General features: G+C 37.8%; 1 protein-coding gene across 3 annotated transcripts in view; it reads right to left on the bottom strand.

Moving 5' to 3' along the window:
* The window catches only part of GALNT5 (polypeptide N-acetylgalactosaminyltransferase 5), a 149,861-nt gene that overhangs the window by 88,985 nt on the left and 38,383 nt on the right, over window positions 1-22,493 (bottom strand). For 2 of the 3 annotated variants that reach the window (XM_065525506.2, XM_045367100.3), the window contains exons 4-9: window positions 22,265-22,400; window positions 21,547-21,666; window positions 18,142-18,259; window positions 16,797-17,120; window positions 11,944-12,024; window positions 9,038-9,199 (exon numbers count right to left, since the gene is read on the bottom strand). In XM_065525506.2, the coding sequence (XP_065381578.1) occupies window positions 9,038-9,199; window positions 11,944-12,024; window positions 16,797-17,120; window positions 18,142-18,259; window positions 21,547-21,666; window positions 22,265-22,400 (941 nt within the window). Of the gene's footprint in view, window positions 1-3,542; window positions 6,575-9,037; window positions 9,200-11,943; window positions 12,025-16,796; window positions 17,121-18,141; window positions 18,260-21,546; window positions 21,667-22,264; window positions 22,401-22,493 lie in introns of those variants that run through there. The other variant, XM_005573219.5, reaches the window with a different exon arrangement.

The following is a 22,493-nucleotide window of genomic DNA, read 5'->3' as shown; positions in this document are numbered from 1 at the left end:
CAGAAAAAAAGTACTTAAAGATGTTTAATTCCAACATCCTTTATACTCCATAGTTTTAGTTTTATTCTCCCCTTAGCAAACGTTTTCAGGCAATCCTTAACACAATTCACTTACTTAATCTTTGACTTCTCTTGTTTTTAAGCCAATATATATAAAACTAGCAAATTTGGGGTAGTTGTTTGAAGCAGAAGACGTGTGTAATCTTCAACTAAATAACAAGCACCCTGATAATTGAGAATTTGATTATTCCTTGAAGTTTGGAAAACGGTATCCAGAGTGAAAGTTCACTTGAGATACTTTTGTACAGAAGGCCAGATGCAGACAAAGCTATACAACTGAAAGAATTAAAAATATCCAAAAACATTTAATTTTCTTTACGTTGTGAGTAGAAACTCTTGATATTTCTTTCTTCCAGATCAAAGCATCGACAAATATTTAGATCAAAGCATCGACAAACATATCAAAGCATCCAGATCAAAGCATCGACAAACATATATATATATACACATCTACACACATACAGTATATTTACAAAAATTGCTGTTTTTGAATGGTCACTTAAAAATCTATTCATGCTATCAAAAATTTTAATTTAACATCTAATATAAAGGCTTTATTATATAGATACTTATGGACAATATCCTTAAACTGGTAAATACCTGTCAATCAATAATAAAACAGAAAGCTCTTGTTTTCAAAGAAATTATTTATTACTTATTTGATGGCAACTCATTATTAGAAACTCAGCATAATAGAAGTTGCTGTATTTGCTGGAAAATGAGAATTTTCCCTTGTGTTTTGTGTTTTTACAAAGCAAAGAATCACATAAACTTGCAAAGGGACCCTAATTGAAATGATAACTATTGTTCCATTAGGTTGAAAACAGAGGCATTAATTCTGTTTAGTGTGATGTTATTTTTTTTCTTTCTTTGAGATACAGACACCACCAACACCTGGAATACCATCCATTAAGCCTTATTAGGGATATACAATACTTCATATGGCTTATTCAAAACTGTCAAAAAATAAATATTTTGTACAATATCTCTGGCTAATATTATTTTTTCTGATTGTAAGGCATATTGTCTTGTAGCAACTATTGAGTAACCCGTGCAAAAGTTGTTGCAAAACACAGTAGTGACAATCTACACAATCAGTAGAAATAAAAAGTCATGGTTTGTGTTTTAAAGGACTCCAACTTTTTAACTTTTTATTTCTATTCAAGATGAGCAATCTGCTAGCTTTGTTTAAAGGTTGGAGGAATCAAGAGAGTTGGTAATATTAATACAGGAGTCATTAAAAATTTATTTTAGGCCATTAGAAAGGGTAAAATAGTTCTCGGTGAATTTTTCCTTTAATAAAAAGCAGCCCCCAAACCATTTGTTTTCTAACAAAAAGGAGCCTGAAAAATCAAGTTGCAAGCTAGAGGCTCGCATATGTAAAGTTAGCAGCTGTACCTGGAAGCCAGGCACATTGAATATGGCAATTCCCGCTCCCTTTTCCTTGTCACCAGGTGTGTGGGTGTCATGGTGCCAGTCAAGTAAAGCCACGTGTGCAAGGTCATGGTGACAGCCAGGTAGAAGCTGCGTTTGCATAATAAAAGATTAGGGTGGGAGGGCCAGTCTTTTCACTGGCTGTGTAAATAGTACACCTGGTTAAACCAATCCCCTGGGCTCTATGTAAATCAATCACCACCTCCTCAAGCCTCTGTATAAAATCCATCAAATCTTGCCCCAAACGTGGAAAACCCTCTCTTGAGCAACTCGCTTTCTCAACATGTGTAAGCTTTCTTGTTCTCTTCTTCTTTATCTATTAAACTTTCCACTCCTAGACCCACTCCTCTTGTGTGTCTGTGTCCTGAATTCTATCTTGGCATGAGACAATGAACCATGGGTATTTCTCCAGAATATGGAACTGTTTCAATATTATTCACGGAGGAAGAACCTTCCACATGTCCACTTCCTTCTCTCATATTTGGTCCAGGAGATGAAAGAGAATAGGTTCTGCACGAAGTTAAAGAGACAGATCACAGCAAAACATGTGGGGGTAGCCATGGTTATACCTACCCATCAGTTGGTTACCACAGAGAGACCTAGTTTCTTTTTTCTGTTTATGCAACATCCAAAAGAGACCAAAGAAGTTTAATTCAATCTCATTTCAATACTGTGGCGTCAGTAATCTGAGACCAAGAAACTTTTAAATGCACTCACCTGAGATGACAGCCTTATGTAAAGAAGAAAATTAATTATATAGCAGCATGGTATAGTAAGAGAAATGTTTTTTTGAGCCAGATAAAATGGAAACTGGGCTTTGTCTCTTACTTGTGGGATGACCTTGGGCAATTTGCCAAATTCCTCATCTGTATATGGGAGTTATCCTTCTTCGTATAACAGGGAGAATGAGACTCACTTCATGAGTTGTACCCATCAGTGAGAGGGGACACATATAGTGCCTATACAAATAGTGCCTACACATACTCAATGATAATTAGTTCCTTTCTTTTTTCCCATCACCCATTGTCATTTTTTCGTTTTTAATCCAAGATTGGGGCTTTCTTCTGAGGTAAAAATAATTCTTCTTCTTCTTCTTCTTCTTCTTCTTCTTCTTCTTCTTCTTCTTCTTCTTCCTCCTCCTCCTCCTCCTCCTCCTCCTCCTCCTCCTCCTTCTTCTCCTCCTCCTCCTCCTCCTCCTCCTCCTCCTCCTTTAGATGGAGTCTTGCTCTGTTTTCTAGGCTGCAGTGCAGTGGCACAATCTCGGCTCACTGCAACCTCCACCTCCCAGGTTCAAGCAATTCTCCTGCCTCAGCCTCCCAAGTAGCTGGGATTACAGGCCTCCACCACCATGCCCAGCTAATTTTTGTATTTTTAGTAGAGATAGGGTTTCACCATGTTACCCAGGCTGGTCTTGAACTCCTGACCTCATGATCCACCCACCTTGGCCTCCTAAAGTGCTGGGATTACAGGCGTGAGCCACTGTGCCAGGTTGGTAAAATTTCTTTCTTGTATTCTGAATATAGGAATTCAATCAGAGATGTTAAAACAAAGAAAGATGGTACTCTCTGGTATGTTTAAACCTCATTCTATTGCATGAGTGCCCACTAAAAATAATTACAAGCCATTCATGAAATCAAGGTTGGTTGGGAATATTGGACTCCTATACACTGTAAATGGTATCTTTGCCCCTCTTCAGTCCCAAACTAATACTAGAAGCAAGGTGTTTTAATATCTAAGAGAATGTTTCCAAATTAGTGTGGGGAAGCTAATAATACATTGTGATCATCGCACATGGTGGTTTGCTGTGAGTGACAGCTGAGGGGATGTCAGCAAGCAGTATTAAGCAAATTTGATGCTGGTGATAAAACACAGTTGTACCAACAACAGCTCTGTCAGCTTACAAGAGAGTAGGGCAGAAGCGCTGGGTAACTGTTGAAAAAGAAAGAAATTGTGCAAACTGAAAAGTCTCAGAAGCACTTAGATGGCTTGGTAAGTTGGTTAGTCCTGTCAAATACTATCAAGACCACCCTTGTATTCAAGGTCACAAGATGCATAGACTTTTTTTTTTTAAAAAAAAGAAAAGGGAATGACCTAACCTAATTCAGGGAAAAATCTGTAGCTCCTATAACACAGTCTCCTATTGAAGAATTCAGTACTGATTAGTACCTGTCTCATCCAAAGGTTTATCATTAGAAGTACCAGAAGATCGAGTAGCATTTATACCTTTATTCCAGTCTCCTGAAAAAAATTTAGAAGGTTCTGCTTGAGAAAATGTTGGTAGTGGATTTCATAATAAATCAATACACTCAAGTTTAGGCCCATATAAATTCCCAACTAGTGATCAGTTCCTTGCTTCTTAGAGTAACAGCAAATATATGACAAAAGCAATGTATAAAATTCTATCCAAGAACAAATTTGTGATGTTTGAAAACAATCCTTTGTCATATTGACAATAGAGATTTAAATATAGCTTTATATAATAAGTTGGTCAAGGTAAAGTCAGAAAGGATGTGAACTGAGAGGACTGCAGAAGGTTCTGTTAAGGAAAAAAATCCAACTTCCTTTAGCTGATATACCCAAAGATGAGTGTATTCAAAACACAATTCATTTTTTTTTCAGAACAGAGTTGACTTCTTTGTGGAAAGTATTTTTGGATAAAAAGAGAGCCTATATACCCGGGGGGAAAAAGCCTCTGAACATTTTTTAGTTACAAGAAGAATTACGTGAAGCACCTAGCATATTCAGTGTGTCACTAACTCAATTAGTCTTTTGGCAACTGACTTGTGTCCCCCGACCCCCCTTGCCCCATATGGCTCTGTTTTGAAAAGAATTACAGTCATGCATCATTTAATGACACAAATACATTCTGAGAAATGTGTCATTAGGCAATTTCATCATTGTGTGAACATCAGAGTGTACTTACACAAACCTAGATGGTGTAGGTAGCCAGCTACACACCTAGGCTATATGGAATCCCTGTTGCTTCTAGGCTACAAACTTGTACATGTTACTGTATTGAATACTGTAGGCTATCTTAACATCATGGTGAGTATTTGTGTATCTAAACATATCTAAACATAGAAAAAGTAGAGTAAAGATACCATACTATTAATATAATCTTTTGGGACCAATGTCAAATATGTGGTTCATTGTTGACTAAAACATCATTATGTGTCATATAACTGTATCTCATTTTCTAGTCATTCTCTTACTCATCTACAATTTTCAATTATTTGAAGAAAACATCTTAAATATGTTACAAATGTGCAGAAATAGTTCTTTTTCCCATTCTTATAGTTTTGATTTTACGTTAACTCACTAGAAGTTGAAATTAAATGTTAAACTAGAAGTCAGAATGAAATATATCTAGTTTCACCTTCATCTCAACTGAACCAAGGTTTAACTTAAAAAAAAAATATTAACAAGAATATAGTATGGTTGTCCTCCAGGGACCCAATCCCAGCAAAGAAATTTGTGTACCTCTTTCTAAGGAATTCTGTGAAGCAGATTTGTTCAGGCCAGCCAGTGACCTGAGGCAGCAGAATGAGCCCTGTCTCTGGAAACCTGAATTCTAATCTTGATTCTTTGACTGACTTGCCTGGGTTTTAAGATTTTTAGGTAATTTGTCCTTTCAGCATCAGTTTTCTTAATGAAATAAATGCAAAGGCTATCCTGATTTCTAAGGCCTCTTCTGGTATGTCAATGTATTGGTATACTTAAGATTAGAGGCTTTATTTGGATGAAATCAGTATTTAACTTTTCCCAAATTTTCAGTGTTTTCACTGGGTTCACACTGAGGGCTTTACTTTTTTCCTTCATAGAGATACCAGATCCCCTTCCTTCTCTGGTTAAGTCCAGGGGAATTTTTTCTTAACTCTCTTCCTAAGACTTGTTTACCTCACTCCTTTCCCGTTTCATGGTGTTTCCTTCACTTTACTTTCACTCTGAAATATTTTAGAGCCCATTTTTAGCATATTTCATTCCTGTGACTGCTACTATATCTAAAGTCATATTTTATTATTTTTATATAAAAGAAACTTTCAGCAGTTCTATTTCTGCTTTACTCATTTCAACTCCTCTTATTTGGCCCTGCACTAGAGTGCATTCAATGCTTAAATGCATTTTTGGTTACTACAGTGTGTTATAATCCAGCCTTTTTTCATTGCCTTTAAAAAAATCCACATGAATCTAGGAAGTTATTGGTATTGCAAATCTTTAAAATTGTAGTTTTAAAAGCACAAAATGAGCTGAAACAGTGTTCATACCTAGAATTAAATAAGCATTTGAAGCCCTCTTCTTCCTCACTTAAATTTTTTTCCACTGATTCAGATAGGGAAAAACCATTATGTAATTTAGATCAAAATGCTGCCATCAAGCAGGGTTACCGGCAGTAGATCAATCCCATTTCAAACTGTTAGGTAAGTATGCATGTAGTCTGGAGGGATTTCACAAACGTGATAGCTGTGGGCATCCGAGGTCTTCTAGCCATAAGAACTCAAGAAATTTTTGTTTGATGAAAAAATCTCCAAATAAAGGACTAAGTTAAGTTCTCGTTGATCATTCCTACTTGTGGGCCAGAAGAGCTGATTATTGTCAAACACAGTCATTGGGAATACCCTCATGCTTTCTCAAGTCCTTCTGTCTTCATTTCCGGTTACTTGTTAGCTTCATAGGGAAATTTGCAGGATGAGTTCTAGCACAGGGTGGAAAGCAGGCAATTCAAAAGGCCACCCAGTTCTGAAGAAGGACTTCAGTCCAATGTTGGACTGTTTTCCTGAGTTATCTTTTGGTATTCCAAATATTGTGATTTATAAAAAATCTTCCATTCAAATTCTATTAAAATTGAAAATTTAAACTACCGCTGAGAAATACAGTTAACAAGTTCAGTGTTATTTTCACAGTATTTAATGCATTTACTATATAAAAACATCAGTTCCATTTCAGGCTTCATAATATTTTTCAAATTTCCACTTTTGATATGGCTTCACTGGGTCACAGACAGCTACTTTCAGGATCTTTTGAGAAAAATTTCCTTCCAAGCATAATAATTGCTGATTGTTTTCAAAAACAATGTGATTCACCTGGAGAGAAAGAGGATCTGGGAATGAGGTTGAATTTGGTAACTGCGATATAAAGAAATGAAAACCAATTTAAAAAAACTGACAGGCAGTTATATTTTTGATTTTTAAGAACTCTTCTGAACTAAATTATTAACATAAACACAGACTTTGAAAAGTATTAAATTTGTCTCTGTCTCAGACTAAGTAATCATCCTCCTCCAAGCTATAAGACTTTTAAGTCCTCAGGAGGCAAAATAAAAATTTTTTGATGATGTGGCTGAGAACTATATACTCTTTAAAGAGAAAACATTACAGATGACATTTATTGGATTTGATAGATGATAACTACTTCATTGACGGTAAAGAAAAAATACATACCGCAACAAAAAGTTAATTAATTTTTAAAGTAGGTGTCTTTGTGAATTTGGATTACAAAATTCTGGAAGTGATGTATTTTATTTGTGAGCTCTTTACCATAATCTCTGACAATTCATAACAACTGATGTCCAAATATTAAATAAAGTTCTATTATTGCTTAATATTTAGTGAATATCCTAGAAATGATAGATAAATTACATAGAACTTACTAATGGCTTATATATTTTTTTATCTATAAATTCTCTCAATTACTTATGACTATGACAAAGACGATCTTAATTACACATGTTGTTTTTAAACCTTAATAAGTTATCAAAAAGGGGTGACTTTCATAATAATTTATTTTAAAGATTGTTCCTCAAAAGTATCGTCACCTTTGCAGGATTTTGGAAATATGATGCTTGAATATTGTCAAGGATTTGTAAAGAAGTCTCATTTTATACTTCTCTTGTTGTTTAAGACTTACATGTACTGGGGGACCTAGGAGGTATAGCATGAAAACTACTGAAAAACTGAAAAAAGAAGAAAGCTGATCACCAAGCTACTAATCTCCAGGACATTTGGTAACATCAAAAAGGAAACCCAAGACAGAAGGCAGCTGTGTCAAATGTCACAAAGTCATAGGTACCAACAAGGTAGGGAAAAGGTTTTCCAATTTTTGCTATCTTAACTAAATTACCTCCTTTACCAAATCAGCTTACTGCTTAAGAGAAATTGCTATGCTTGAACTCTTTCCCAAGATTCAATTCTGGAGATGAAGAATGTGTTTTAGTTCTCGTTCTTATTCATATTCTCTCTCTCTCTTACTCACTTTCTCTCTTTCTCTCCTTATCCCACTCCCCCTTTCTCCTTCCCTCCCTCCTGACTTTGGCACAGGGAGAAGGTAAGATGTAAGTTATTCACTACACTGCATGTATATGGATTTCCTAACACTATGCAAAAATAAAATTAGCAGCATATATGCTAATAATTCCTAATCTTTCTGAATAACTCAATAATAACCATTATTACTAAAGAGAAAAAGACTGTCCAGAAAGAATTGAAATACAACAGAGAGGATCTAATGGGAGAAAGGCTGGAGAACACATTACTCAGGCCCCAGTTTTGGCCTTGAGTAGGAAGAAAAATGTTGAGAAGAGAATAGTCATTGGCTGTGTTGTTAAAAGGAACGGAGGTACCTCGAGGAAGAAAAGGTGCTTACTTTAGGGGCAGCCCTGGGCAAACTGAGAGTCTCCAAATACCCAGATATTTACTGTAGACAGTAGATTTGGTGGCTACCTGCTAGAGAGATGGTAGAAAATTTAAGAAGGCAGTTCTGAGACTATTCTCGCCAACCTTAAGCTCCTACACCAAGGCTTACGACTCCATATTCTGTTAAAATGTAATTTGGAAAAATGGAGAGGACTTTTGAGAATGAATACAGTAGACCAGGAATGTTCTGGTAAATAGAATAACTGGACCTTCAGAAAAGTATCCCTGATCCAGTAACATCTTCCAATTTCTGTGGTATAAATACTCCCAATATGGCCAGTTTCAAGCTACCAATGTGGTAGGATTGAATGCAAAGTTAGCAAATGTACACACAAGCGGCTCCAGCGAGCTGGTGAAAGCTGGGTCCAGCAGACCGTTAGAAGCCCCAGTCTCTGGGTACCGTAGGGGATGAAAAGTCTCCTTCTATGGAAAGGGGGCAGAATGAGGAACCAGATTCATTCTCAAGTGCAGGACTTGTAGGAGACATGCGGCTTCCTGTGCTGCCCATATCCTCTCCTTATAAGCATTTCTGATAACGAGTGGGAACCAGTTCTAGCCTTTAAGCCTAACTTTTGGTGTTGTCGATTGACTGAAGCAAATGATAGCAATGTAACTACAAGAACTTGGTGACTTCTATTTAAAATAACTCATTTGAAATAAATTTTGAAAAAGAAAAAAAAGGACTTGCCAACTTTCAAAAGATACCCATGTATCTCTGTGAGTGAGCTTTTACATAATCCCATTGTCACAAACACACAAAACTTCTGACTGAGGAAGCTGATAATGAAAATTTTATGTCCTATTTGATCAAAAGTCATATTTGTGGTAAAGAAGAGGTACCAATCTTTTGCTTACCAGTTCTGGATGAAAGACTGATGTTGATTTATGCAGCCATTTTAGCTCTTTGTTTCTGTTATCACAAGGGTGCAGGCTTATGCCTCCTTTATCAGGGGTGGGGGCTATACACCATTCTCCACATTTAATAAGTCTTAACCAGGTGTAATTAAATTGTTGAAGCTGTGGGGGAAATGAATAAAGGGTCACTTTAGGCAGCAGACACAGGCAGGGGCTTTGTCAAACATTTTTGTTAGCAATAGTTAAGAATATAGGAACTATGATCTGTCATTTTAGATTCAAGTCCTGGTATTATCATTTGTAATTCTGATAGTATGGGCATATTATTTACCCTGTCTAATCTTATTTTTCTAATTTTTAAGTTGGACAGCGATTGTATCTATCTCAGAGGGTTGGGGTAATGACTATCAAGTGTTTAGCACCCAATAAGCCTTCAATAAATGTTAGTTACAATAATAAAATTATTTAGTGCAATTAGTTCTGTCTGCATATGGATGTCATTTCAGTGTTCTGAATCCCAAACAAGCCTGGTGCTTAAAGAATTGGAATGTTCAGTCTACCACATGATTAAGGTTCTAAACCACGGGTGGCTATAGGGAGATAACAGTCACAGCCCTAAATTTCTTGGGTGGATTTTTGATGCTTCCTTGTATAAAACTATCATAAAGGCTTTGTCCAATTGTGGAAAAGGTGGAAGTCTTTCTTTGCTACTAGCACGAGGAATCATCAGGTTGCTACCAGGTTGGCATCCCCCAGTTCATAGAAACTGCTCTTGGAGAAGTTGCCAGTGTCTAAAATAAGCACCAATTCTGGTAATGAAACTACGTTTTTAACCTTAAATATTTTTCTTCAGTTGTTTACAACCTAGTATTATCTGCCTGGTCAATTTACTCTAATGCTCTGGGTCTGTGGGAAATTTATTGTTTTGTACTAACATAAACATATTTGAAAAAATAGGCTTCTGGTAAAATCTATCTAAACCTTTACCTCATGAATCATTTGTATTGTAACTGAAGTTCAACTTTGATTATCAGGTTAGATCAAAGTCATTGTGTTGGAACTTGACATTGGAATGGTGGTCCTTGGACCAACATCCACATCACCTGGGAGCTAGTTAGAAGTGCTGAGTCTCAACCACATCACGGACCTACTGATTCAGAATCTGCAGTGTAGCAAACTCCCTAGGTGATTTGTGTGAACATTAACATGTAGGAAGCATGGAAGTATGGCATAATATAAGGAAGTTATGTGCTACTAAGAGAAGCTAGATGTTACCTTGGAAAAATATGTCTCAACTGCTTGAAAGGTTAATAACCAAGGAGATATTTTAGGTAGAAGGTAAAGGGATAGAGCTGGATGATTCAATCTAAGGGTCTTATTCTTGTTGAGCCTTTTTGGATGAATGTTGTAGTCATTGGCTTGGTATTAAGCCTCATTTATTCTGCCGAAAATGAGTTAACTTCCTCCACATTTCTTTACTTTTTATTACCCAAGCAAACTATGAGAGGCAGAAGCTAAAAATGAGCAACGAGACTAAAAGATGCTGGGGCTTTGTGGAAGGTGAAGGCTGAATAATTTATACTTTTGCCTCCCAGCATCCAATTGAGAAAGACTCAATGGTCATCAAGAATAGAACTTGGGTTTTCAGATAAAATACTGGTTACTCCGGCACAAAAAGTCCCTGCAATGATCATTCCCCCCTCCAAAAAAAAAAAAAAAAAAAATGCATTATTTAATACTTTTCCTTTTATATAATGTGAAATAACTGTGGTTTTGTTTTTACAATTTATGACTTTATTTCCTCTTTGTTAGTAACTGAAAGTTATTTCTTTTAATGGGTTTTAACACTTTTTCACTTCCCTTTGACTCCTTTCTTTCCTAATTAAAAAAGAGTGGCCTTGGCTTCAGGTTTACAATTCATAGCTAAATATAGCAACAGAGATACCTTTTCTTCTAGTAGCAGCTTTGAGTTAAGAGGTAGAGATGGGATGCACCAAAAAATATAAACAGTATCTTGAAGTCAAAGCAAAGATGTAAGACTTGACAAGCCTAGATTACCATCGCAAAATAATCTCTGTACCAAAGAACAATCTGCAATTTTGGGAACTGATTTCTACTCATGAATCTATTTTCCTCTGAGTCCTACTTGCCACTCAAACCAATAACTGTTTCCACAAACACAGAACTGTTAGGGAATGTATGTTAGTGAGGGAAGTGTAATCACTCAGAGCTCACCTCCAGCACTGTGGAAGGAGTCTCTATTCCCTGCTTCCTGGCCCTACTCCCTCTACTAACCATTTCGCTCTGAGTTTGTGGAGTTTTCCTATAGACGTTTCTACCATGGATCATGGATTTGGTTATTTCCATTATTCCCTTAAAATGCGGGAGAATGAGGGGAAAGGGGAATGGAATCAGAGAAGAAGACCGCTTCCTTAGAATGATTATTTAGAAATATGTTCTCTCTTTAGTATCTTTATCTATGTTACGCATTTTTTACATTTTTATCTTTATTATTATTACAGCAAACATTTACAGAGCACTAAGCATTAGGTATTGTTCTGCAGGCTTCATAGGTATTACCTAACTCCAGCCTCACACCAGTTCTAGAAGTAGGCATGATTATTACTACCATTTACCCAAAGGTTAATGAATCTGCAGAAGTTAATATGCTTTGGCAAGTGATGGTGGCAGGACTGTATTCTTTCTGGATCCAGTGAGTTGAGTGCAGGACCCACACCTTTATTCCCCCAGTAACTGTCTTTGTGTTTAGTGGTGGATTCTCTAATTACAAAGAAATTTAGAAAATTATTTTTCTATTGGGGAAAGATGAATTTCTCAATTGAGCAATGAATGTGTCATACCCTGCACCTGTCAGCTACCATGAGATAGAAAACAGTTTAGCCTACCTCTTTGCTCCCATCGCAATCTTCCAGAATGACTGTAGTGTTTTCAATGGAAATGCATTTACCCAAAGCCACATTAATAAGCTAAGAAGCAAAATACGAAACAGGAATTAAAAAACAATTTAAAGTAGAACAAGACATTCAGACACATTTAGAAAATACAGAATATAAAACTATAATAAGGTTAAAAGATAGTTAATAGCTTAACATTACTTAGCACTATCCAGTTTTATTGGTTGCTGTCTCTAACAGAGACATAATGTAATCTTGTAATAGTACAGCTTCAATCTGTTAATTTTGGCCTGTGATCAGCCATAGAGCCAACACACAGAAACTTTTAATTAACCTTTGCCTGGAATGCTAAATAACAAATGAGCAAAGGTGGCAAGAAAAGTAGTTATTTTCTGGTCTTAAGTTTATCTAATGCAGATACTGAAAGTCAATGCACATATAAGAGTTATGAGCTATGTTCCCTGACTGACCCCTTCAAGGCTTTTGACTGCTTAAGCACTGAATCATAGATAAATTGAGTCCTTCAAAGAACAGCAGATTCCAGCTGATTCCCTGTCAGAATCTCCTTAATGACTCAAGCGAGCTACAATTCATTATAGGAAAGTCACGAAAGCTAATCTAGAGCCAAGCATAAAGGCACTTTCTGGCAGGCCCCCAGGTTTTTAATGGATTTACAGGGTCAAATATGGAGGTAGCTTTCTTTAAGTCACCATTTATTGCAGAAAAATGTTGATTTCCTTTCCTCCTTTGACATCCTGGGCAGGGCTAACAAGATGATGGGTTAACAGTGCAACTTAGGGTTTTCAGATTTCTAGAACAGCTGTGCAGAGCCGAATCTATATGACATGTCCCGGGAAAGCCTCCTGAGCTGGGAGGAGCTGAAGTCTTTGTTGCCAGGGACACTATTTGTGCCTTTCCGGTTCTATGATGCCTAACAAAGAGCTCTAACTCAGGGTGCTGCACTGATGGCGGCTGGATGCTTACAGAGTTGCCAGACTTCATAAAAGGGCGCTCAGTACATTGGTCCTCACTTTTACATGCTTAGCTTAGTGGACAAGAAAGTAAAGGACATCTTCAGGGATCAGAATACGCAGAAAAAATTAAAGGCTACAGGGAACCATGCAAAGGTTGGCAAGAAAGACTTGCTCCTTCATATGGATGGAAGAAAAACAGAGGCGTGGGTAAGCCAAAAAGCTGGAATTCAGGTCTTCCACGTAACAGCGGAAAAACAGACCTTCAGTTGAATGCTGCACTAGGAAAAACAATTTGCCCGTTAGCACAGGGAGAAAACAAGGAAGCTGGATTCTCCTTGAGAATCTGAAACTTTACACCAGACTTCATTTGGGTTTGAGATGAATATTTACACCACCTGCTTTGGACAGGAACCATCACAGACTTTCAAGGCATAGAAACAAACGCTAAAAATAGTACCAGGTTGATAATGACTTCTGAGGTGCCTGGCACGGACAGAAACAAAGCAACTATGGAAGGATGGCATCTCTATCAAAAATCCTCAGAGAAAGCTCTATTTGCAATTTAAAATGACAAATATGGGAGAGACAGCTCGCTGTTAGTAAACGTGGGCATCACAAGGCACAGAAGGATTTAGTGCCCCCCAGTCCCAGCCCTGAACTTCAGAGAGGAAGGTGAATAGAAAGACGTGACGGTAGAATAATCTCGGGGCTTAAAAGAAGGAAAGCATGCTGCAGTTGCTCTCTGTACTTCAGCACAGATAAATATTATATAAGCTCCTATATTTGTGGATCATGCAGAAATATTCTATCTTCAAACAAATTTGGAAAATGCAGGTTTCCACAGAGCTGAACAGGTGGTTCTACTCCAGAACTTCTCAAAATCTTCAGGGTGTGTATGTTCAGCTTGCTGCTCAGAATGTTGTACGAATGTTTCTCAAATGTACTTGACCATGGAACTCTGAGACAGCACAAGTAACATTGGTCAGGACAGTGTTTGAGAACCCCCTGGTTAACTGATATTTGTGTTTATTTTGTATAATCCCTCCAAGAACCGAAAAGCATTGGAAAGAAAGATAAAATTTTCTGTCCCTTACATGCCCCTCTCTCACTTGACCTGAGGATGTTTTTTTTTTTTCCCTTCTTCTTAGGAATTACCAAGGAAACTATTTAATTGCGGTTTTTGCCACTGAAGGAACTTTTACACCAACCTAATACTTTTCTTCATATAGACATCGTCTCTGAAGTGCTTTGGAATTGTTATTCTTCATTTCATTATTAACCATTTTTAGAATTTTTCCTTTTTATTGAAAAATAATTGATCCATGTTTTTACTGTAAACCATTTTAATCTTTAAAAAAATCAGGCAGTGTATAAATGTCAAATTATCCATGTTGTATTATTTCACTTTCCAATTTAGGAAGTAGATATTCCCCACAATTTATGACAGAATTGTTAAACATTAGGCTATTTGCTAGCAGTTTAATCCAGTGTAAAAATACATTATTGGTGAGATTCTTTTATTAGCTTCAAATATTGTCGTTTCAATAAGAAAATATTTCTTCTTATTACAAAAAACACGAACTTTCACTGGATTTAAATTCCTACACATGGAGGTTGAAAAAAGGGAAACAGAGCTATAGACTGTTTGCCAGCAGTTTAATCCAGTGTAAAAATACATTATTGGTGAGATTATTAGCTTCAAATATTGTTGGTTCAATAAGAAAATATTTGTTCTTATTACAAAACACAAAACTTTCACTGGATTTAAGTATCTACGTGTGAAGGTTGAAAGAAGTGAAACGGAGCAAGATACAAAAAGAAGTTGTGGAGTTTATTTTCTTGGAAATTTCCAAGATTATCTATCTAAAATAATGATCTACTTAATTTGCTCCAAATTACCTGGAGAAAGGTCCTAATTTTTAAAAAATGGTAATAACGCTCCCTGCTGGTTGCTTCAGAAGGGAGCAAACTACATCTTCACTGAAATTTGTTCAAGGAAACAACAAAGGAAAATAGAAGGAATTTGTTAAAATCAGTTTTTAAACTACTTGCTGCATTTTGATATGTTATAGCGGAGACATCAGCAGAGGGCTGTTTCATTAGGAGAGCTCTTCAGAAATTTCGTAGGAACTCACACAAGTTAGCCTACCAGTGGAGCCAAAACGTAGTTTTCTAGTGCCCTCTGGTGGTTAAAGTTCAGTATTACTCTTACTGAGATTGTGCTGTTGGAATGGGAAAAATTACAATAGTGGGAATTCCTTCTTTCTTTCTTTCTTTTTTTTTTCTGCTCAGGGGTTGAAATTAAAAATTGTAAATTTATTTTACAGTTATATTTGACATGTTGTCATTTGAACAGTGTGTATATAAATCCAAACTGTCTGATAAATTACCAGGTTGAGCCACCTAAATTAGCTGCCATTCTATTTGGACCTATAAAAATGGCAATTTTATAATATAGTGCATTACCTAAAAAGAGGTCGCATATGCTTATTTATCAGTTGAATTTTTTAAAAAACAGAATCACTTTTTAAGACTAGTTTCTTGTCTTTCATAGCTTTCCTGGATTTCCCTAATACTTTCAAGGGGAGTATTATAATAAGTTTTTGCTATCAGGAGAATTTCCAGATAGAAAGCATGGTATAACCCACTCTCTAGAAGAACTGAAAAAATTTGGCCTAAAAGGGCAGGATAACTAATGGTCACATTTTAAAATAATTTCTTGGATGAAGAAAAAGGAAGCTGAAATAAAACAAAAACACTGGGGATAGTTATAAGTCAAATCAAATTGGAAATAAAAGATTAGAAATAAGCATGAAAGGCAAAGAACCCCAGCTGAAGGCTTGGCTAATCATATTTAAACCCACGTGTCTTACCATCCTCTTCAAATGCAGCTTCACTCCTAGAATGGGTTTGAAATGGCTTTTCCCCAGCTTTTCCTCTTCCTTGATGTTTTCTTAGTCTTGTACTCTGGCCACCTTATCTGGCTTAGCTTCTTCCCTTCGGATACTATCTCTCATGTCCTGGAATGTTATCTGCTATTCTCTGATATTTTCTGTAATTTTAAGTCCCTCTTTGAAATCTTTACAAATCCTAATTAAATCTTATCACCCCCTTGCTTAACTCTGCTCAGTAACTTCCCACTACTTTCAGAAGAAAGAAGGAAGCAAGGAAGGAAAGATGGAAGGAAAGAAAGAAAGAAAATCCTTACTTTGGTTACAAGGACCTGTGTGATCTGGCTCCTTCCTTCCTCTTCACCTTCTTCTGGCGCCATTCTTCCCTCCTTCACACCCTGACAACAACATTTGCCTTCTTTCCAGTGCTTGGATGGAGAACACTCACCTGTCTGAGGGCTTTACATGACCTTCACCCTCTGACTAGCACTCTTCTTTAGAGCTTGGCTGACTGACACTTAGTGTTTTAGGCATGAGTTACAAAGTCTCCTTCTCAGAGAGGATTTCTCTACCACTCTGAGAATTCATTAACTGTGGCCTGCTCCCTAAATGAGAGCTATTATATTTTGTATTTACACTTGACTTGCTTATTTGTTTATAATCTTTCTTCCCTACCCAAATTAAGCTCCACAAGGAAGGGATCAAGTCTGCTTCATTCATCGCCCTGTAATCCAAGTCTGAAATACTCCCAGATCTATGGATATTCAATAGATATCTGTTGAGTTAATCAATGAACATGACCACTTGGTAGCCTTCCTTAAGTTTACCTATATTTAATTCTCAGCTATGCTTTGTCCCATCTATGCTCATACTTGATGTTTATTTATGATGTAATTACTCATTCTTTCCACACATTTTTGAAAGAGATTTTGTGTTTTGTTTTTATGGAGTAAGATTTTAAATTGTCACTTGAACTTACCACACCACTGGCTCTCACAATGGGAGCCTTTAAGTCAGGAAAGACGTTCTCCAAGTACCATTTGAAACTTTTGCACTTCAGTTTCTTTCGCAGCTCCCTTTGCTGGGTGAGGTTGCCAACATCTAGCCCTTGGTCGATGAGGTGGTCTCCATGGCCATAGAACAGCTCCTTATACTCATCCAACCAGACCTCAGCAACCCGCACCAAGTTCCGCTCTACTGTCTTCATCCGGTCTTTGGGGAAAGAATACGGATTGTCATTTCTGAATATATGGCCCACTCGGGAGCAGGGAATGATCTCAATTTCACCACCACACATCCACACCTGGAAGAATTTGATGATAAGCATCAATTATCAAATGATTATCCACAAATCATGGGCACTTAACAATGACAAGAAACCACCTGGCTGGCGACCTTGTATCCCCTTACCTGAAGTAATACTCAACTTCAAACACACTTTTGAAATAGAAAATCAAACTCAACAGGCTTATTTAATTTTGTGTATTGCTGTGGATCATTTTAGGATTAGTGAAATGTAGTTTTTTCATTTCCTAACCTGCAATATAAGTTTTTTATTTATTTGTAAATAAATCTTCACAGAATCCCATTTTGTAAAATATGAGTTCTTGTTTTGGTTGAATCAGGGAAAGAAGTGTAGATGTCCATTTGTTCACGTTCCCCTACTCTCATTTTGGGAAAAACCAAAAGGCTTGTGGTACACAACTCAAAACCATTTTTCTTGATCAGCAGCTCCAAAATTATACCCTTTTGCCTACATACAGAACACCCACCCAATAGGAAAGCAATTACTTTTTGGACACTCTCTACTACTGCTGTTGCCAAGGCTTTCTCAGAAGTTAATTGGTGATTGTATAATAGATGGTATAAAGTATCCAAAGGAGCTGTACTATGAGCACACCTGACCTGTTGGTGACCTGCTTTAGAGGTATTTTTATGTCCTTCTGTCATTTGTGTTCTCTAAGATGATCCAATACAGATTGAGTCTATTCCTTCCAACATACTAGACAGATGTCCCAGAAGAGTTATTCTGTATCACATATGACTCCCACAGCATTTACTCTGAGTGGCAGAAAGTCATTTCCCCCATATTTACAAGCAGAAATGGTGTTGTGAAAGACTAGGGAATGCTAATAAATTTCACGACAGCAATGGATTCCTCCAAATTCGATCTGAGATATGAAAAAATTAATCCAGAGACCCTAAAATTTCTGTGAAATTTCCTCTTAGTGGCAGTCACATATCTGATCATAGTAGTAAAATCAAACCATTTAAATTGATTAACTCATTATTGTAAAGAAAATTTGGGAAACACCTGGTAATACCTTGAATGAGAGCTCCATATTTTCTCCACCCCAAACATCAAGGCCAGGGTCGTATGTTCCAAGTTCAAAAAAGTAACTTTTGTCAATAGAAAATAATCCACCAGCCATGACAGGGCACCTACAAAAAGAAAAGTTTGTTTTTTAAACTTACATTTCATGAAAGTTCGACTTTTAGAGTTGGTCCTCTGTACATTTGTACTGGAGGTAGAAGGCTTTTCAGAATAGCTATCCGATGCAGGGAAGCCCTGGGACAGAGTCACAAATAGGGCTTAAGTGATGCCCTCCCTGGATCATGGTGGCAGAGCTTGATTAGGTTCAGCAAAGATGCATCCTGGAACTAGTATTATTTGCCCTTTATACTGTGACACAAACTGTCCAGGAATGTTATTTTAAACACTTATTCAGGGCTAAGGGAGTATCAGGCACTATTGTAAGTATTATATACATACCAGCCCAGACTTCACAAAAAATCTTGTGAGTGTGTATGATTATTAAGAATCTGCAACACTGGGCCAGGCGCGGTGGCTCAAGCCTGTAATCCCAGCACTTTGGGAAGCTGAGACGGGCAGATCACGAGGTCAGGAGATCCAGCCCATCCTGGCTAACCCAGGGAAACCCCGTCTCTACTAAAAAATACAAAAAAACTAGCCGGGCGAGGTGGCGGGCGCCTGTAGTCCCAGCTACTCGGGAGGCTGAGACAGGAGAATGGCGTAAACCCGGGAGGCGGAGCTTGCAGTGAGCTGAGATCCGGCCACTGCACTCCAGCCTGGGCGACAGAGCGAGACTCCGTCTCCAAAAAAAAAAAAAAAAAAAAATCTGCAACACTGGATGTGAGGGCGATCTGGCTGCGACATCTGTCACCCCATGAATTGCCAGGGTTGATTCGGCTGATCCGGCTGGCTAGGCGGGTGTCCCCTTCCTCCCTCACTTCTCCGTGTGCGTCCCTCCCGGAAGCTGCGCTCTCTGTGGAAGAGGACGACCATCCCCGACAGAGGAGGGCCGGTCTTCCCTCAAGGGTATACGAGCAGCTGCGCTCCCTGCTAGAACCTCCAAGCAAGCTCTCAGGAATCGGCAACACAGAGAAGGTAAGAAACTTTCCCAAGGACAGTTGACACCTTGGGTTTGCTCTGGGCAGTCTGAGGGGACGCTGTGCCACTCACTCCACTGTACTGCCTCTCGCGGTTACCGGAAGGAAGGCCGTGAGTGTGAGTTATCCAGGTTCTAGGTAGTTTGAACAAAGAATCGAACAAAACACACTAACAAAGGAACGAAACACATGAACGAAGCAGCACAAGCAGGGATTTATTAAAGCGAGAAAGCGCTCCACAGGGTGGGAGTGGGCCGGAGCAAACGGGTTACAAAGTTTTCTGAGTTGCGAGTACTCCTTTCGAGGTCCCTATCGGATGCCCCTTATCTGGATGAAGGATTTGGTTGGCTAATGAAAGGCTGAGGTGAATTGGCGCCCTATGCAGATGAAGGGAAGGTCCCTGCTTGGCCAGTCCAAGGCACCCTCCCTTTCCCTCTGAGAGGTGGGGGAAGGGGAGGGCTGTAGGGAGAGTAGCCTTTGATCCTTTTTTACTCGGATGTGGGGAAATGGAATTTTCCTTCTGGTTTAGCTTTAGGAAGTGGGTGTTATTCGGCCTTCGATCCCCTGCCCCTAGACCCAGGTGTTTTCCTTTTGATCCAGCTTTGGGAAGTCAGCAGGAATTGGTCTTAGATTCCCTGCCCCCCAGACCTTGGTGTTTTTCCTTGATTCGACTTCAGGAGGTCGGCATGAATTGGCCTCAAGGTTCTTGCCTCCAGACCCTATTCTCCTGCCTCACAAGCACACACAAACTTTACCGACAGCATGTTATATGGCAAGCACCTTTCAAAGCACTTTATGTATCATCTGATTCAGTTCTTAAAACAATCTAAGTAGCACCTGCTTTTATGAGTCTTCATGTAAAAATGAGGAAATAGAGGCTGAAGATGAGAAGTAGTCTTTTCAAGCTCATACCACTTCTCAGTAGCAGAGTGGAGATTCAAACTGTCTCCAGAGCCTTCACTAATAATATTGATTATGGAGAATAGAAACTATATTTTAGTCAGCAGTTAGCGAAGACTGGAATCACTTCCTATGGTGGTCACCACTCAGCCAGCTGAAGTAGTTTCTGTGGAGAGTCTGCTTTGTGCTTAGTGTATACAGTAATCTCAAGGGGGACATAATTCCTGTCCCATACCTCTCTCCCCTCTGCCACCATTTATGTTCGTGTTCTTTCTGCACTCCAATTTTCCTACTAGTCTATCCAGAATGCATTATCTTCCTAACATTATGTTGAATGTAGTCTGAATTCAACCACTGTATTGGCCCTCAACATGAGAGTTTGGAAAAAGCAGAGGTTCTTTAGGTGTAGGTGCAGAATAAGAGTGTTAAATCCAGGTAGTTTTGGGTTTGAGTCTCAAATTCTTCTTTCATTAACTGTGGATCTCTGGGAAAATTACTTAATGCTTTTAAGTCTCAATTTCCTCACCTCTTTAAGGTGAATACTTCCACCTGCCTCCTAGAGTTAGGAAGAGAGTTAGGTGCCTGGCACAGAGTGCTTAATAAATGGTAGAACCTTCACTTCTTTGCTTGGTGGAACAATTCTGAAGGCATCACACCTGGCAAGGAAGGTGGTATGATTGATTGAGGGGTAAGTTTGGGGAAAACATGCTTCAATGCAGTCTGGGCTTGGCTTTCTCTTGGGGCTGGCTTGCTTGTGTCTGCTTAAGTGGTCACTACAACAGGGAAAATTTAAGCTCCCTGCTGCTCTTTCTGTGGCTGGCTGAATGCTTGTCCTGCAGGCCTAGATTCTGAAGAAGTAATGGGAAGCCTCCACTTCAGCTTCAGGTCTAAGCTGTGTTCTTTAATGCAGTTTCTTGGGAATAAAAGCCCAAACTTGAATTCATATCCAGCTTCTGAATTGATTTTTAAATTTATTCATAGAATTTGGCACTTCTCTCATGGAGGGGGTAGGATTAGGCTGTAAAAGAAAATCCTAACCATTGCTATCATTAGAATGATATTTCTATTACTATTATTTACTTTTAATTTGCACTTATGTTTACTTTAATATTATGTGTGTTTATATAGTATGTATGCAGCACATTTTGCTAGTTTGTGTTTCTTAGGTTGCAAATCCTAGGGGACAAGATAGCATTAGTGAATTTTTGTGTGTTCAGCCCTGAGTAAGGTACAAATGACCAGTGAAGAATTAGTTTTGGGAACAAATTTCTCAGGAATATTGTGTTTGCTTTGGTAATCTATTGGATAGAACTGTGATTCTTAATGTTCTATAGAATAATAAGCTGTTTTGTAGAATTTTTTATGCTTTTACAAAAAGATATATGACTGCTTTCTAGTCTTAAATTGCACACACTTACTTTATTGCATCAGTTTCTTTAATTCTGTTTTTTGCAATGACATCTGGAGGAATTGTTCTCCAACCAAAGTTCATGGGCCACACAAAGATGCCTCTTTGAAAGTTGTCCACTGTCATGTAACTAATCCAGGAAGAAAAAACCAAAGTGTTATCTGGGATTATATAAATCTTTATGTACTTTATCAATTTGGTTTCACAACGTAGTCAAATGAATGAAACAAGTGCTTATGATGATTTTAGGGCACCACCTTTTAATAATAGTTCAAGAACATTTACAAGTACAATTTGCTTTAGTAACTAATTGGCTTGATTATTTGTGCTTAACTTATACTTTTATTTTAATACTGTTCTGGCCAGTTTTGAAGAAAAAAAAAGTACAAGGGCAACTTAGAAGCACATACGTGTTTCCCACAGAAATAAGAACTAAACTTGAGGCAAATAAATATTTGTGGGTTCAGCTAAATATAAAGGGGAAAAAACAGATAATAACTATTAGGATTTATTGGTATTTAGAGTTAAGAATTTGTAGTGACCAGATAGATTATTGCATCAGCAGACTCTGATCCCAAGATATCGACCATGCTTTTCCATTTATTTAAGTAAGCTGTATATGTTTTGGATTTTCAAAAAATGCACATATTGGGCATATACTCAGCACTTTCTGCTGCTTGTGTTTACATATGTGCTTAGAAGTATCTTGTGGAATGTGTCAATATTACCTCATATCCTTATCATTGATGACTTCGATTACTGGACAGGCCACTTTCTTTCTACTTAAATACACTCTTTCCAGAAGAGGTTCCAACCAACCAACGTTACATTCCACGTGAGAATCTAAAAATGTCAACACATCACCTAGAGAGCCAAAAACACAAAAATCTTTGAAAATACATTATACTGAATGTGTGTACTTCATGTTCAAAAGTATTGATGATTGCTCCAGAAATG

This window comes from Macaca fascicularis, chromosome 12 (genome assembly GCF_037993035.2).
Source record: "Macaca fascicularis isolate 582-1 chromosome 12, T2T-MFA8v1.1".
Classification (NCBI taxonomy): Eukaryota; Metazoa; Chordata; class Mammalia; order Primates; family Cercopithecidae; genus Macaca; species Macaca fascicularis.
This window is presented reverse-complemented; position numbering and strand designations above follow the sequence as displayed.